At 46.7% G+C, this 16,370-nt stretch overlaps 1 protein-coding gene and 1 long non-coding RNA gene across 3 annotated transcripts in view; one reads left to right on the plus strand and one right to left on the minus strand.

Moving 5' to 3' along the window:
• Positions 1 to 5,737, minus strand: part of USP22 (ubiquitin specific peptidase 22) — a 45,291-nt gene extending 39,554 nt beyond the window's left edge. Inside the window, exon 1 of one of the 2 annotated variants that reach the window (XM_030297057.1) lies at positions 5,543 to 5,737. In XM_030297057.1, coding sequence (XP_030152917.1) covers positions 5,543 to 5,713 — 171 coding nt within the window. In that variant the 5' untranslated portion in view covers positions 5,714 to 5,737. The remainder of the gene's footprint in view (positions 1 to 5,542) is intronic. The other variant, XM_030297059.1, reaches the window with a different exon arrangement.
• A 7,497-nt stretch (positions 5,738 to 13,234) lies between these two features.
• LOC115501383 lies at positions 13,235 to 16,072 on the plus strand. Its single transcript, XR_003964779.1, has 2 exons — positions 13,235 to 13,629; positions 13,842 to 16,072. It is a non-coding gene; the product is annotated as an uncharacterized LOC115501383 (long non-coding RNA).
• Positions 16,073 to 16,370: the final 298 nt, after the last annotated feature.

Consider the following 16,370-nt stretch of genomic DNA (forward strand, 5'->3'; position numbering starts at 1 on the left):
CCAAATAATTTCTATGGATATTCTGGCCTCAAGGAGGCATCCACTCCTCAAGTGGACATGTGCAGAGTGACTCTGTTCCAAAGAGGACAGTAGGGAAAGGAGGGAAGGAGCCACTTCACAGAAGACCAGCCTGACAGCCCTGTGGTCAAGTTCACCACCAACAGTGTTAAGTCATGTTGACCGCATCACCTTTGACAGAACTTGGTCCTCCCCAAACCTGTAACCACAACTAAGAACCATGAGAAAAACATCAGACAAGCCCCAATCGAGGGGCATCCTAGAAGAAACCTGAGCAATATGCCCCCAAAACTGCAAAGGTCATCAAACACAAGGACCGTCTGAGAAGACGTCACAAGCCAGAGGAGCCTAAGGAGACATGACAACTAAATGTACTGTGGGATCCTGGGTGGGATTCTGAGAAAGAAAAAGGAGATCAGGGAAAAATTAATGAGATCTGAATAAAGTATGATTTCTAGTTAGTAACAATGTATCAAGCTTGGTCATTAGTCGTGACAAATTGTACCATGGCAACTAAGATGTTAACAATCAGGGACATGGGAGGGGGGGAATCTGAATAAAATAGGCGGATTATATCACAGAGGATATATATCAATGTTTGTATCCTGATTGTTAATATTTTATTATAGTTTGCAAGATATTACCTTTGGGGGCAACTAGGTAAAGGGTACAGGGACCTCTCTGTATTATTTTTCACAACGGCATGGCAATCTACAAGTATCTCAAAAGGAAAATTTTTTTCTGCTTTGGATCTTTTACTTGCAATGACTTGTCCCCTGCTTCATATGAATTGTATAGTGTTTTGTTGTAAGGATTTGAAAGATCCACGGCATCGATAAATAAAGCAAAAGTGAATTCCTCAAAGCAATAAAATTTGAAAAGAAAAAAGTTTACTTAAAAAAAAAAAGACATATCTAACAAATGAACTGAACTTAAAAAGTTCAAAAACAAAGGGCTTAGTGGCTTTCTCACCATCACGTTTAAGTGCCTGGCTGAGTCAGTGAGGACTAATCTGTTTCACTGGTGGGGCCAGCGCCCGGTTTATGACCTCCCAGTGTGTCCTGTCACCCCATGTAGTCTGTCTAAGCCAGTAACAGCAGAACTGTTATTCCCCAATGATGATTTCTATTAAAAAGTTCAAGTACTAGAGATTCATTCGGATCTCAGACTCCAGGACTAAAGCAGCACTGATAAAGAGAGGACCAGTGTTGAGTCCTACAGCACATCTTTTCCTAAAACACAGGGCAAAAGTACCACTCAAGATAAGTAAGACCATTTCCTACCTCCTGAGCCACACTTCTACAACACTGACTGTAGGAGCTACTCTCACTGTAAGCAAGTGTCCACAGGCTAACAATCTATATTGTTGCTTTGTAAAGATTCAAAATGAAAGGGCACTCCACTTTTACTCTAAAAACTACTATCCTCAACTTTTGCTGCACATTGTTTTTTGTTTCCTTTTAGCTACCTCCCTCCCCATTTTTTTCCATAAACAAAAGTGCACTTTTAATTTTTAAAAAAAAATTTAATCTTTATTTATTTTTGAGAGACAGAGCGTGAGCAGGGGAGGAGCAGGGAAAGAGGGAGACACAGAACCCAAAGCAGGCTCCAGGCTCCGAGCTGTCAGCACAGAGGGCAACACAGGGCTCGAACTCACAAACCACTGAGATCATGACCTGAGCCTAAGTCAGCGGCATAACTGCCTGAGCCACCCAGGCACCCCAAAAGTGCACTTTTTTACACGCATCTCAGGTTTGATGTCAAGTAGACAAATCACATTTCAGTATCTCAGCAAACAAAAACATAAAAATGTCTTGCCTAAGATTATTCCTTCTTTAAACTGATTACCAGGTTTAAGTTTTACAAATTCTTAGTAAATTCTCCAAATTGAAAGCTTGAAAAAATGGGGAAAATACACAACGCTATTTCCACTCAATGGAGTATTAACTGCACGGCTCAACAGATTTATGGGCAACAAGTGAAAAAAGGAACGAAGATACACAGCATGCATATTTACATAAATAAAAACGTGTAGCTTTGCTTTATATGTACGCATGTGTTTATAATTTTCAAAAAATTTGAAAGACCAAGCATCAAACATATTGTCTGGAGCCAGAAAAGACTCACCTTACATATTCAATAAGCCCGGAAGGTGTTTTATTTTTACACATTAAGAACATGTTCACACGGTCACTTCTGTTTTTTTTAAATACACAGATTCATGAATTTTAACCTTCCTCAGTAAAACTTACCAACAATTAAGCATCTAGAATTATTTACGCATTCTTTTATATATGTTCAGGCTCTAACTACCCTATGTGTAGGAATTATCATTAGGCATCCACAAATACTCTAAAATTTAAAGCAGATATTTATTATCTTACTATGTGATACCTACTATTTAACGGGTTTTGACAATTCTGATTTTAATTCCTCAAGATAGAAACCCAGGGCTCAGAGTTGACTCTGGACTGAAGAGAAAATGAGAGGTCTAACAATTAGGGAATCATTCGACTTTCTTCCAGAGGGTACCTATTCCACATCTAAGTGGTGGTGTGAAAGACCACAAATGTAGAAACAGAACAAATGACAGGTGTTTTCATTTGCTAGGTAAGTTTCCTTCTCTCCAACCCCTTTCTCAAACAAAATATTTCCCTAAGAATTTCTACCCCAAAGGGCTGGTTGCTCTAGGCCCCAAATTTTGTGCCTCAGAAGCCTTCCAAAGCAGTTTCCTGTCCAGATTACTGACCAAATTAAACCAGAATCCATAATAATCCAAAATACTCACAGTATGTTTGACAACTCTTCTTCCCTTGTGGCAAAGTATATTTGATAAAAGAATTAACTACAGCTACAAAGAGGGCTGTGTTTTGAGGACAAGCGGCTGGAAAATTTTAGTCACGGAAGTCGTTCAAAAAAGAGAGGGGTCATTATTTAAAAAATATTACCTGTTCTCCCAAGGGTCCATATATTCAAAATAAAACGTAGACTATGTTAAGTCATAATAACCAGCAGCACTGTAAATTCTTGATGTTTTTATTGCCAGTTTCTTTTTCACACACAAAAACCCTAACGGTAAGACATGTGCTATATTTAACACATGCCAGAAATGCAGAGTCCACTGTGGTAGCACTGAGTCCTGAATGGTGGGAACAGTTTTACATTCGGTAGTAGGTAAGTTTTACTGCAAACCAAGCCGAAATTGGATAGAAAGTTATCAAATCTGATCATGTTCTTCTCACTCTGTGCCTATTAAAAGAAGAATCAAAGTTGGATACAAAAACCATTAACGCTTCTACTTAAAGTTCTAACTCTCTTTTCATCCAGGGCTGCGTTTCTATGGTTACGCTGCAGCTGCAACTTCAACCTCAAAAGTCATTTTATTTACAAATATTATAACTTAAATTGAAATATTTTAGTAGGAAACTTCATATTGTTAAAACCAAAAATATACTAGGCCTACATGTAGATCTGCTGAGAATCCCACACAAACGGACAAATGTGTATTGTTCATTGCTAATGGTCTGGGTTAAAGGATTTGTCAAACCAACTCTTCCTTGGCTGGGCCACTAGAGAGTGCTAGAAATGCAGTTATATAGGACCCAAAAGATACAAAATACACCCCCCCCCCAAAAGTCTGGAGCATAAAAGATGAAGGACATTAAGATTCCTCGCTGGTATACTACCAAAAAGTATTGCCAACACTGACAGATCTGAAGTTTGAGAGTATTTATCACCACCTCTTACCTGTCTGTAGTTCGAGTTCTTACTAGTGAATAACAAAGAATAACAGCTTTGAAACTAAAGCAACTGACATTAAAGGTTAATCCAAAACACAGCGCGCGCGCGCGCACACACACGCGCGCACACACACACACACACACACACACACACACACAGTGATTCCTTCCTTTAGGAAATGAGACAAAGCTAATGATGTGTTAAACTGGACTGTTAAACAAAAATTTTTTGTTAAAGAATTACAGGGGTGGGGCGAGAGAGAACAAAAAAGCAAAAAGCAGAGGATTCCTTACTTAATCCATTATGGAGAAGAATCTTACAGAGATCACATAAGCCCCAACCAATGAACTAATACGCAGCGGTAACAATAATACAACCACCTGAAGACTGATGGTTTCAACCAGGCTATTTTTTTAAAAGCATATAATTCCATTAGCAAGAATCTCACTCTGATCCTAAGAGAAATCATTCCCGATTTTAGTTCATTCTAAGAGGTAATGCTTCCCAACACCGTTACTGTTAAAAAGAAATAAAACCGGTGCTTAACATTCCCTACAATCTCAGGGGATGTTAGTTCCCCCTCCCCCCGCCACACCAAAAAGCTATTCAAGGTGGAACCTAATACACCTCCCAACCTTCCTAATACGCAAAATCGCGTCACACTGTACCAAGGTTTATTCAGATAAGAATGCCGTTATTTTCCGATTTCCAAATCATTAATAAGCCTAATAGGACATACATCTGAAAAATATAACGCTAAAAATGTAATTTCTTCAACATGTCACTGGAGGCGATCAGTTTCTGACTAAAGCCTCTTAACGAGAAGGCACGCCACTCTCCCACCTTCCCAACAGACCGATCTTTTCTTGTAAATCCATTCCTCCGTAGCTACAAGCGGTTCTCCAAACCACAACCGTGCTGATAACGAAATGGCTCTCCCGGATATAGGTCTGAACACTGGCTTGACTTGTTCCATTCCCAACGGTCATCCCCTCCACCCACGTCCAAATCTGAAACGAGGCGGGGCGTTGCCATTTCCCTACAGTCGTTCCTGCGGACCCGGGAGCCGGTGAGGTGTTTTGCCCAGGCACCAAGACAATTGTAGCTTCACCCTAACAACTCCCGATCCCGACACGTGGTTCCGTTTCCCTGACCCAGGTAAGCTTTGATGCACACTCCTTCTAGAGCCCAAAATGGTGGCAAGCGGCTGGCCCACAGCAGGCCACCCAACAGTCCCCGGAGTCTTTGTCCCTTTTTAGTTTTCTTTGTCTTACGTTTTCTTCACTGCCCCCATCCCCCCCCCCGAACCCTCCCCCGCCCTGGAAGATTCCCGGGTGAGGCCCAGCGCTGGAACGTGGGACACCTGCCTCCTAGGGACCAAGCTTCCACCGCAACCCTGGAAGAGAAAACCTCCCGGTTCCCAGATCTGCACTCACCCACCCCCGGAACTGGACACGCCCCAAACCCCGCCCCTGCTCCGTCCCCACCCGCGCAGCGGAGGAGCGGAGGAAGGTGGGGGAGGGGAAAAGAGGGCGCGGGAGGGAGGGGGCGGAGGGAGGATGGGGGGGAATTGGAAAGGAGAAGCGCCCTGCCCCCCCCCCGCCTGCGAACGCCGCCCAAAGGGGTCGGCAAGAAACTAGCAAGCCCTCCCTTCCTTCTCTTCGCCCCCAACAGGGCCCAAAAGCCCCATCACAACCAGCTCGCCGGGCAGCGCTGCAGCACGAGGGGTCTCCTCCGGCCCCCAGCGCAGCCCGCAGTTTTCCCGGGGGAGAGGGGGTCGCACCTTGCGCTTGCGGGCCTCCGCCGTGCCGCTCCACACGAAGCACTGGTAGATGGCCCGCAGGTTCTGCTTCCAGTTGTCCACCTTGAAGCTGCTCAGGTGCGAACAGCCCGGCGGCGTCACCACCAGCTCCGCGTCCATGGCCTCGCTCTCCGGCTCCGGCCGGGAGACCATGGGGGGCAAGGCCCGGCCGCGCGCGGGGGGCGGCGAGGGGGACGAGGACGACGCCAGCGCGACGCGGGGGGCTGCTCGGCGGCGCGCCCCGGCCGGCGGGAGACGGGCGCCGGGAACAAAGCGCGGGCGGCCGCGGGGCCGGCGGACAAAGACCCGGCTGCGCGGACGCCAAGGGGGAGGCGGTGGCCAGCCAGGCGCCGCCCGCGCAGCGCTCGCCCGGTTCGCGGAGCGCGGCGCGGGGCGGGGCGCGGAGGCCGCAGGCGGAGGTTACGTCATCCCCCGCCGGGCGCGGGCGCCGTACTGCGCAGGCTCCGGCCGCTCCCGGGCCCGCCCCGCCACCCCTCCGCCTCCCGAGCCCGCAGGCTCCGGGGTAGTCCGCGCCAGAGTGGACGGCGGGGCACGGAGCCGACGGGGGCCGGCCCCCCGCCTACACCCCGGCTCGCAGGTCTCCCCGCAGCGCCAGCGGTGGTTGTCGTTAGCTGTCAGCCCAGGCCGCCTGGTTCAGAGCTGCCTCTGGCCAAGCTGGCCACTTGCCACTCCCGGTCTCCCAAGGAGAACTGGGGAGGAGGGGGCGAGCGGAGGATTGGGTGCTGCGGTGTGTCCGTCGGGGCGCTGAACCGGTTTGCACCGGCCTGAGCTCTGCCGCAAAGAGGCGGAGCCACGGGCTGGGCCTTGCAAATCCACGCAGTCTCCCCTGGCCTCCGGCTCCGTGCCAAGCCCCAGCCTGGGCTTTTCCACCCCAGGCGGTACTCCCTGGTTCGCTATCAGTTTTGTTCGCAGTAGGAGTCCCTCATCTGGGACTCCTCAGGCCTCTCCCATCTCTGTACCCTGTCTGGCAGTTGCCGGGCATTGAAATGATTCAGATCATATCCTACTTTGAGAATCCCACAATGGATGCTATGATTTCACTTATGCGGAATTGAAGACACAAAACAAATGAACGAAGGAAAAAAGAAAACCTAGACTCTTCAAAACAGAACAAGCTGGTGGCTGCCTGACGGGGGGCTGGGGTGGGGACTCGGGCAGGGGATGGGCATGGGTGAAATAAAGGGGATTAGGAGTACACTTATATTGATGAGCACTGAGAAACTAATATAACACTTTATGTGAATTACACTTCAATAAGAAAAAAATTCCACATTGGCATGTAAATTGATGAAGCCACTGTGGAAAACATTAAAAACACTAAACATTAAACATGGAAATACTGGGGAGCCTGGGTGGCTCAGTCGGTTCAGCGGCCGACTTCAGCTCAGGTCATGATCTCGTGGTCCGTGAGTTCGTGCCCCGCGTCGGGCTCTGTGCTGACAGCTCAGAGCCTGGAGCCTGCTTCGGATTCTGTGTCTCCCTCTCTCTGACCCTCCCTCGTTCATGCTCTGTCTCACTCTGTCTCAAAAATAAATAAACGTTGAAAAAAATTAAAAAAAAAAAAACCATGGAAATACTACATGAGACGGTAAATCCACAACTGGGTATTTACCCAAAGAAAGTAACACTATCTCGAGGATATCTGCACCCCTTTGCTTATTGTAGCAGTATTTATAATAGACAAGATATGGAAGCAACCCAAGTGTCCATTGGTACATGAATAGATAAAGATGTGGTATGTATACACAATATAGTATTACTTGGCCATAAAAATGATTAAGAGCTTGCCATTTGCGATAACATGTACGGACCTAGAGAGTATTATGCTAAGTGAAATAAATCAGACAAATATCGTATGATTTCACTTATATGTGGAATCTAAAAAACAAACTGAACAAAGCAGAAACAGTCCGGTGAATACAGACAACAATCTTGTGTTTGCTAGAGGGGAGTGGGAGATGGGGGGATGGGCAAAAAGGGGTGAAGGGGATTGGGAGGTAGAGCTTCCGGTTATGGAATGAGTAAGTCACAGGGATGAAAGGTACAGCATAGGGAATACAGTCAATGGTATTGTAATAGGGCTGTATAGTGACCGATGGTAGCTACCTGTGGTGAGCATAGCGTAATGCACAGAGTTGTGGAATTACTATGCCGGACACCTATAACTAATGTAGGACATTGTGTGTCAACTATATTTCATTAAAAAAAAAAAAAAGAATCCCACAATGTAGTGGAATAAATAGGAATATTAGCAGGCAATTACAATAGTATGAAATTGCAGAGATGAAGGAAAGTCCAGGTATGAAAACACTCCAAAACACCTCTCACCCTAATCCTGCCCAGACAGTCATAGTGGAGGGGATCCGGAAATGTTTAGTATGCCTTGCATAAGTGTAGAAGGAGACATAGGAGTTGGCCAGTTTTTAAAAATAAACAACATGTTAAAAACGGGGGTGGGGGAGGGTACCCCGTGTCTCCCCCTCTCTCTGCCCCTCCCTCACTCATGCTCTGTCTCTCTCTCTCTCTCAAAAATAAATAAGTAAAATAAAATAAATGACATGTTGAGAGATTTGCCTTCAACAGTATTGCCCACCACCCATGAGACTACCGTGGTCTAAAATGTTACTTTCTGTATCTGTTTTTTTTTTTTTAATTTTTTAATTTTTCAAATTTAAAGAAATGTAAAACACCCATGGAAATATGTTTCCAAGATGATCTAACCGTCCCTCAGATGGCAACTATGATCTCTGGAAACAATACAAAAACAGACACCTGAAAGCGTTGGAGAGTGAACCAAAGTGAGAGGTTTGGGACCTGCCCAAAGGAAGTAACCTGTTTTTTATGGTTTATACATTGAGTGCAGGCTACACTCGGAGGAACCCAAACAGGGAGGCTGAAACTCTGGTAGAAGACTCCCCTCTTTCTTGACTGAGGAAGCGGAGAACAGAGTACAGGCCAACCAAACCACTGAAAAGTGAGGAGAGAGAGAAGGGGAGCCCCAGAGTCTATGTGTAAACTCTGTCTAAGCATCTAGTTGACCACTTAGCCACTCATGGCTGAGGCAAATTCCAAACAGCCCAAGTAGAACAAAAAAAGCAAGCAGAGATTTAAGCTGCCACCTAAGGAATAGTTAAATTCTAAATTCGTGCCAGCTGAAACAAAAATATCTACTCTCTTTGGAGGTATATGACAAAATCCATACTGAAAACAATATGACATTTATAACATTCAGGATACGATTCAAAATGATTTGACATATGAAGAAAAATATGAAAATACAATTCATTTTCAAGAGAAAAGACAGAGGTGAACAAAATGGCTATGATAACTGTGCTTGTGAAGGAAAGGACGATATCCTTGAAATGGATGAAAAGATAGGAAATAGCCTCAGGAAATACAACCTATATATAAAACCAAATGGAAGTCCTGGAACTGAAGGATACGGTATCTCCAATAAAAAGGTCGCCAAGAGGGCTTAAGACCAGAATAGGAATGACATAGGAAAGTAAGGAAACTTGAAAATAGATCAAAGGAGGGGTGCCTGGGTGGTTCAGTTGGTTAAGCATCCAACTTCGGTCCAGGTCATGATCTCACGGCTCGTGTGCTCAAGCGCTGCATCGGGCTCTGTGCTGACAGCTCAGAGACCGGAGCCTGCTTCAGATTCTGTGTTTCCCTCTCTCTCTGCCCCTTCCCCACTCACACTGTCTCTCTTTCTCTCTCAAAAATAAATAAACATTAAAAAATAAAAATAAAGAAAATAGATCAATTGAAATGATCCAATCAGAACAAGGAAAAAATATTGAAAAACTGAACAGAGCCTCACAGACCTGTGAGACAATATCAAAAGGACTCACATACGTGTAATTCAAGTCCCAGAAGGAGTGGGGAGAGACTATGAGAGTGAAAATATATTTGAGGAAATAATAGCAGAAATTTTCCCCAGTTTGGTGAAGGATATAAATGTACAAATTCTAAACTGCCATTGAATCCCAAGTAGAGTAAGTGTGAAGAAAACATGTCTAGGCACAACATGGTTTACTACCAAAAATAAATAATAAAGAACAAATCTCTTTTTTTTTTTAATTTTATTTATTTATTTTGAGAGACAGAGTCTGAGCAGGGGAGGGGCAGAGAGAGAGAATCCCAAGCAGGCTCCATGCCAACAGCACAGAGCCCGAGGCAGGGCTCAAACCCACAACTGTGAGATCATGACCTGAGCCTAAATCAAGAGTTGGACGCTTAACTGACTGAGCCTCCCAGGTGCCCCAAGAACAAATCTTGATAGCTGCTAGAGAAAAAGGAGACATTATATACTGGAGAACAAAGGAACAATGTTTTGAAAGTATTGAAAGATCCTTAGGGATTGCAAATGGCAGGATTTCTTTTTATAGCTGAATAACATTCCGTTGTGTTTATATAGACACAACACATTTTCTCTACTGTGGTCAATGGAATATTATTCAGCCATAAAAAAGGAAATCCATAACGTGGATGGACCCTGAGGGCATTATGCTACGTGAAAGAAGTCAGAAAAGACAAATACCGAATGATCTCACTTATATGTGGAATAAAAAAAAAAAAAAAAAAACAAAAAAAACAGAAAACAGCAGTGTCTGAGTGGCTCAATTGGTTAAGCGTCAGACTTGGGCAGAGGTCATGATCCCACAGCGGTTTGTGAGTTTGAGCCCTGTGTCAGACTCTCGGTGCTGACAGCATGCAGCCCGCTTTGGATTCTCTGTCTCCCTCTCTCTCTGCTCCTCCCCTGCTTGTGCTCTCTCTTTCTCTCTCAAAAATAATGAACTTTTTAAAAAAACCTATGCTAACATTTAAAATAAAACAGAAAAGCAAAAAACCCAAACTCATTGATGCAAAGGTTAGCTTGGTAGTGGCCAAAGATGGGGATGGGTGATAGGCAAATTTGAACGGTGATGGACATTAATGAGACATTATTGTAATCACTCTGCAATATATATATTTATGTCTAATCATTATGTTGTACACCGAAAACTAATATAATGTTATATGTCAGTTCTATCTCAATTTAACAATGACAACAACAAAAATAGCAACGCCAAAGTTTTATTTAACTTATTAACAAGGGAACAACAGGAAGACATAGGTCAAAAGATGACATGGGAAAATGGGATTTCGATAATCAGTGGAAAAAAGGGAATGATGAAATAAGATTTTCTAATTATTGCTTTAAAACTCGGTTACTGTCCTAAACAGTGGTTCTCAAACTGGAGCGTATAACAGAGGAACCTTGGGATGCTGGGCTTCACCCCTAGAGTTTGTGACTCCCCAGAGTGGAGCCTGAGAAACTTCATTTCTTATACATTCCCAGCCGGTGCCGATGCTGCTGGTCCGGGCACGACACCCTGAGAACCACTGTTCTCTGAGAAAATGCAACCGCAAGCTTTGGGGTAGTCTTTTCTGCTGGTCATAAAAGAAAATCATCATACCTTCCTACTGTCTATCATTCCTTAGAGAACAGATCATGTCTGGCACATTCAATGTCATGCAGACATCTTTTACTCTGTTTCCAAGCCTTGGATAATATTTCTAAATAGTCGTGCTGATTGCACAAATGTGTTGCCAAATTAGAGATTGCCCGAATCACCCGGGACAGTGTTTTCCGGTAACAGAAACAACAGCGGAGAAGAAAAATATCACCATCCTTACGTGTCATCCTTTATAGGTTTCAAAGGGATAATACACATATTATCTCACTTGACCTTTGTCATAGCCCTATGAGGAAAGTGGTTTGATCTCGTTTTGTAGGAATAAGTAAACTGAGCCTCAAAGGAACTTAAGTCACCCACTCAAGGTCACAGCGAATGTGGAGTGTGTCCTTTGCATGGAATGAAATGTGAATGGAGTCCTGCAGTCCGTAAGCATGTGGCTCTGGCCACAGCCTTGCAGCCTCATTGCCCCTTATCATTCTGTTGTTTTGTTGCTAATTCAGTTTTACAAAATGAAAATCTTGCTGGTTTGCCCAACAAACTGGGGCCTCTTGAAATAGCCTGGCTATTAAAATCCCTTCTGTATAGAAGAAAGGGCAGAAGAAAGATTTTTCTAAAATAGCTAGGAGTACACATACATCTCTGCAAGGGGCAAAATATGACATTCTGTGTCAGAAATTGCAACACCCTGTTTCGGAACCTGATGAATGTTTTATTGGTGAGAAATGCTTTTTTGACCACTGTGTTCTGTCACGTACCAGCCTGCTGAGGAGGCCCCAAAGCAAACTGCAGCCCCTGGCTGGTCTCTAGGCTCTGGTGATGGGACCACCTCGTGCTGCGTCTTGAGCTGCCTCTGACCAGGAAGGCGACCCTTTAGCAATCTGAACACGTAGAGAGCTGGGCTGGATATGCTCTGCAGCCTAGCAACCATGTCCGTTGCCAAGGGACGAGAGAGGGACAATGGCTCTTCCTTTACAGAGCCACCGGTGCCTCCCCTCTCTCTCTGTCTCTCCTCGCTGCCTTTCTCCCTGCTATTTTGTACTCCTGTCTCCGTGTCATCTCTGTGGTCCCTGACAAGGCGTTTCTGCCTGTCTCTGGCATGCAGGGAAAACTGATGAGGCATTGCAGTCGGCGAGGGAGGGGGCGGCTCAGTGCTGGGCTGGCCACATACTCTTCCCTAAGTGCCTAAGACTCCCCTGCCTCCTCCAAAGGAAGGAGGTATGTGTGCGTGCGTGTGAGTGCCCATCAAGGCACATTTAGGGGTCATTGCGTGCTTGAACCGGACAACCTTTGTCTCATTTACAGCTCCCATCACCTTGCTGCCTACCCTCTGGGCTTCCATCCCCACCTTTCTCTGTCCCCACTTCTCATTCTCTCCTGAGCACAGGCGGCAGAGCATAGAGGATAAGAGCAGAGGTCTGGGGCCAGACCGCCTGGGTTCAACCCTGTCTCCAGTACTTACGGGTGTGTGACTTCCAGCAAGTTAATTGTGCCTCAGTTTCCCTATTTGTGCCATGGGGGTGACAATAGCAGCCACCTCGAGGACCTGTTGTGAGGATTAAATGAATGAGTTACACCGAGCAAAGAATTTGGGACAACACCCAGCATATGGTAAATTTGAGTCACGCATTTGGCCCAATCATCATACTTATTGCACGATTTGGAAGTACAGAGACACAGACCAGATGGGCTCATACAAAAGTAAATATCAACACCACTAAAGCATTGATTATATCCCTACTGTGTGTCAGGCATCATACTGGTCATGTGAGAGCCAGCATCCTGCAGGGGGGTGTTATTAACCCCCCCATTAGAGAAGGGACCGGGACTAGACAAGTTCGACCACCTGCCCAAGGTCACATGCCATCCAACCCCCAAAGCCAAAGTCTTCCCACTGTGCCCTGCTGCTCTGCCTGCGTGGCGGACCAGAAATGAGTCCCCCTCTGATTTTCATACTTCCTGTTAATTCCACTATTGTCCCATAATAAAACAAATGTAGACTGCCTTCAGCAAGCTGACCCCATCAGCTTCTGGAAAGACAGGGAGGAGGAATGAGTGGCTGCCTCCCCAACCCATGAGTGGGGAGGGCTAAGAGGAAGAGCGTGTCCGTCAAGGCCAAATTCGGCAAACCTCACGCTTTCCGAGGCTCTAGCACGGAAGTTGTCCACACTAGCGGCAACTGGGCAGGAGATCGGTTCCCTGGAAACTTCCAGTCCCCCATCCCCTGCAGTCCTTCTCAAGGGAGTCCTTGACACTTAGACAGTAGGACACCAAGAAGTCTTCCTCGGCGTGAAGCGAGATCCGGCCATCATGTGACTACTTTGTGTGCTGGGCTCCTAAGTTTTGCCAAGGGACGAGTGACCTAGGATGTGCCGACAGGATGGGAAGACCACTCGTTAGTCACCTCTGCGGGGAGCCATAAGGGAGTCACTCATGTGGGGTGCCTTCCCCTCTGGTATCGGGATGCCTGAGGCCCAAGGATGATGAGAGCTCAGCTGAGCAGACTGCAAAATTGAGTCCTGTGAGGGCTGCGATGTGATGGATCCTTCCAGGGTCGTCTCAGTCCAGGTGGCAGCTGGGGAGCGGGTAAGTGTTTGCAGAGCACGGGAGGAGGAGGGCCACCCTGGGGCCGCCCCTTACCACTCAAGTCAGGTGATTCAGCTGGCCCTGGGATGGGGGCTGGCGCCCGAGGCCCTTATTTCTATCCTCTGGACGTGCTTTTCAGTCCCCAGAGTTTTCCTGTTTGGATGGTAAAAAGTTCTGTTTTTCATTTCCTCCACTGCTCCTACAGGACGAAGAAGACCTCTCTCTCCTCCACACCCAGGTGGCATTCCGGCGTGTTAGAGACCTGGCAAGACAGCAAGCAGAGCCGGCCACAGAAGGAGCGCTTACAGACAGGGTGAGAGGACTTGTCTGCAGGGTGCCCACCCCTCCCTCCATCCCCCTTCCCCTTGTGGCCTCCAGACCGCCATGTCCAGAAGGAGGGCCGGCCAGCACCTCCGCTCTGGACCAGTCCCCCACCATCTCGTCCCTGGATGATCGCTCTCAACCCCAACGGGTGTCCCTCCCTGTCCACCCTCCTGCAGCAGTCGGGGGATGCTGTCGGAACAGGCACCCCCGGGTCCTGTCCTCTGCTCAGAGCAAAGTCCAACACGTCACCCAGAATCAAAGCTTGGTCCTTGAAACGACCCAGAGCCCATCAACGAGGAATAGTCCAGTCAAAACATTGTGGTGCATCTATCCAATGGCCCATTACTCAGCTATAAAGAGGCGTGAAGTTCTGACACACGTAAAACATTGATGAAGCCTGAAACCTTATGCTAAGGGGAAAAGGCCAGACACAAAAGACCGCATATTGTATGATTTCATCTCTGTGAAATGTCCGGAAATCTGTAGAGATAGGAGGCAGATTAGTGGTTTCCAGGGGCTGCAAGGAGGGAAGAGTGGGGAGCGACTGTTTAATGGGAGTGGGGTTTCTATCTGGAACCATGAAAGTATTCTGGAACCAGACGGTGAAGGTGGTTGCACAGCAGTATGAATGCACTTAATGTTGCCGAATTGTACACTTCGAAATGGCTAATTTTATGTTACGTGAATTCCACCTCAATACAAGATGTTTTAAAGCCTCGCATTAAAATAAGAACAGTGGCTAAGGTGATAAATATTATCGTTTGTGCATTTTACCACACACGCGAGAAAACGAGTTAAGATTTACCATGTGCCGACCCTCTACAGCTCTCTCCTCCTACCGTCTTCTTGCTCTCCCATGCCAGTCACACTCAACTCCTTCCAGGCCCTCTCACGCACCAGGAATGCTTCTGCCTCAGGGCCTTTGCACCTACTGTTTGAGGCCTGCTCTTCCCCAGGTATGGCTTCAAGTCTTGCTCAGCAAGCAGTTCCAGACCCTTCTATTTAAAATTGCAAACATCTCCTCACTCAGCGCTTCAGATGTCTCTTAGCTTGTTTTGTATGTCTTCTTATCATATCGCTTTTTTATCTTACTCTCTCTCTCTCTCTCTCTCTCTCTCTCTCTCTCTCTCTCTCTCTTCCTGTACCAGAATGCAAGCTCTTTGCAGGTAAAATTTCTTAAAATTGATGTGCACCCAGGGTCTGACCCGTGCCCAATACTCAGTAAATGCTCGTACCTGGGTCAGTAGACTCACCCGGTGGCCCATCTGCCTGCCCAGAGGCTCTAGCACCATTCCCCTTGCCAATCCAGTCTCTCCCCTCCCCCTCCCAATCCTGTAGCCCCTCCTCCTCAGGGTCCCTGTCCTGCTCTTCCTTCTGCCTGAAGAGCCCACACTGTGCCTTCATGGGATTCTTCCTTTTTGTCCATCACTAAGCCCTTCTCATTCTTCCTTCAGGGAAAACCTGCTTTCTCCCCTTCCACATCCATCGTCAGTCCTGAATCTCCCACGGCCAGTGACCCAGCCTGGATTCTCGGTCCCGTTAGCCCCGAGCAATCTTGTACAAGTGCAGATCAGATCATGTCTCTCCATTAGTTCTCGTTGCCCTTGGAATAAAATCCAAACTCCTTGCCATGCCCTTGGGGGTCCCGAGTGACCCCTCCCCTCCCTACTCCCAGCTCAAGGGAGTGGCACTGGCTCTCCCCCTGGTTTTTACTGTCACTCAGGTGCGCGCTGGGCAGTCAGACGTCAAGCGGCCTTCCTTGCCCTCCCTCAGAAGCCTCCCTGCACCCAGCAGGCACCCGGCCTGGCGTCCTGCTTCATTTCCAGCATGGCCCCAAATCTTCTCTCGTGGTGTGAGGCTAGGAGAGCATGGAGTGGATATCTGGTGCAGACCAGCACTCTGCAGCCCCCACTGCTCTCTGAGATCACCAGGGAACTTTTTTCCTTTTCAATTTTTCATTTAAATTCTAGTTAGTTAACATACAGTGCAATATTGGTTTCAGGAGTAGAGTTTGGTGATCATCCCTTACGTACAACACCCAGGGCTCATCTTGCAAATGACATTTCGGTTAAAGGGTTAAGATCTAAAATCTACAAAGTACCTATCAAACTCAGTACCCCAGAACAAATAATCCAGTGAAGAAATGGGCAAAAGACATAATAGACATTTTTCCAAAGAAGACATCCAGAGGGCTCACAGGCACATGAAAAGATGCTCGACATCACTCATCATGAGGGAAATGCCGATCAAAACCACAATGAGATACCACCTCACCCCTGTCAGGATGGCTAAAATCAACCACACAGGAAACAACAGATGCTGGTGAGGTTGTGGAAGAAAGGGAAATCCTCTCACGCTGTTGGTGGGAAGGCAAACTGGTGCAGCCACTCTGGAAAACAGTATGGAGGTTCCTCGAA

The sequence above is a fragment of the Lynx canadensis genome, chromosome E1, assembly GCF_007474595.2.
Source record: "Lynx canadensis isolate LIC74 chromosome E1, mLynCan4.pri.v2, whole genome shotgun sequence".
Classification (NCBI taxonomy): Eukaryota; Metazoa; Chordata; class Mammalia; order Carnivora; family Felidae; genus Lynx; species Lynx canadensis.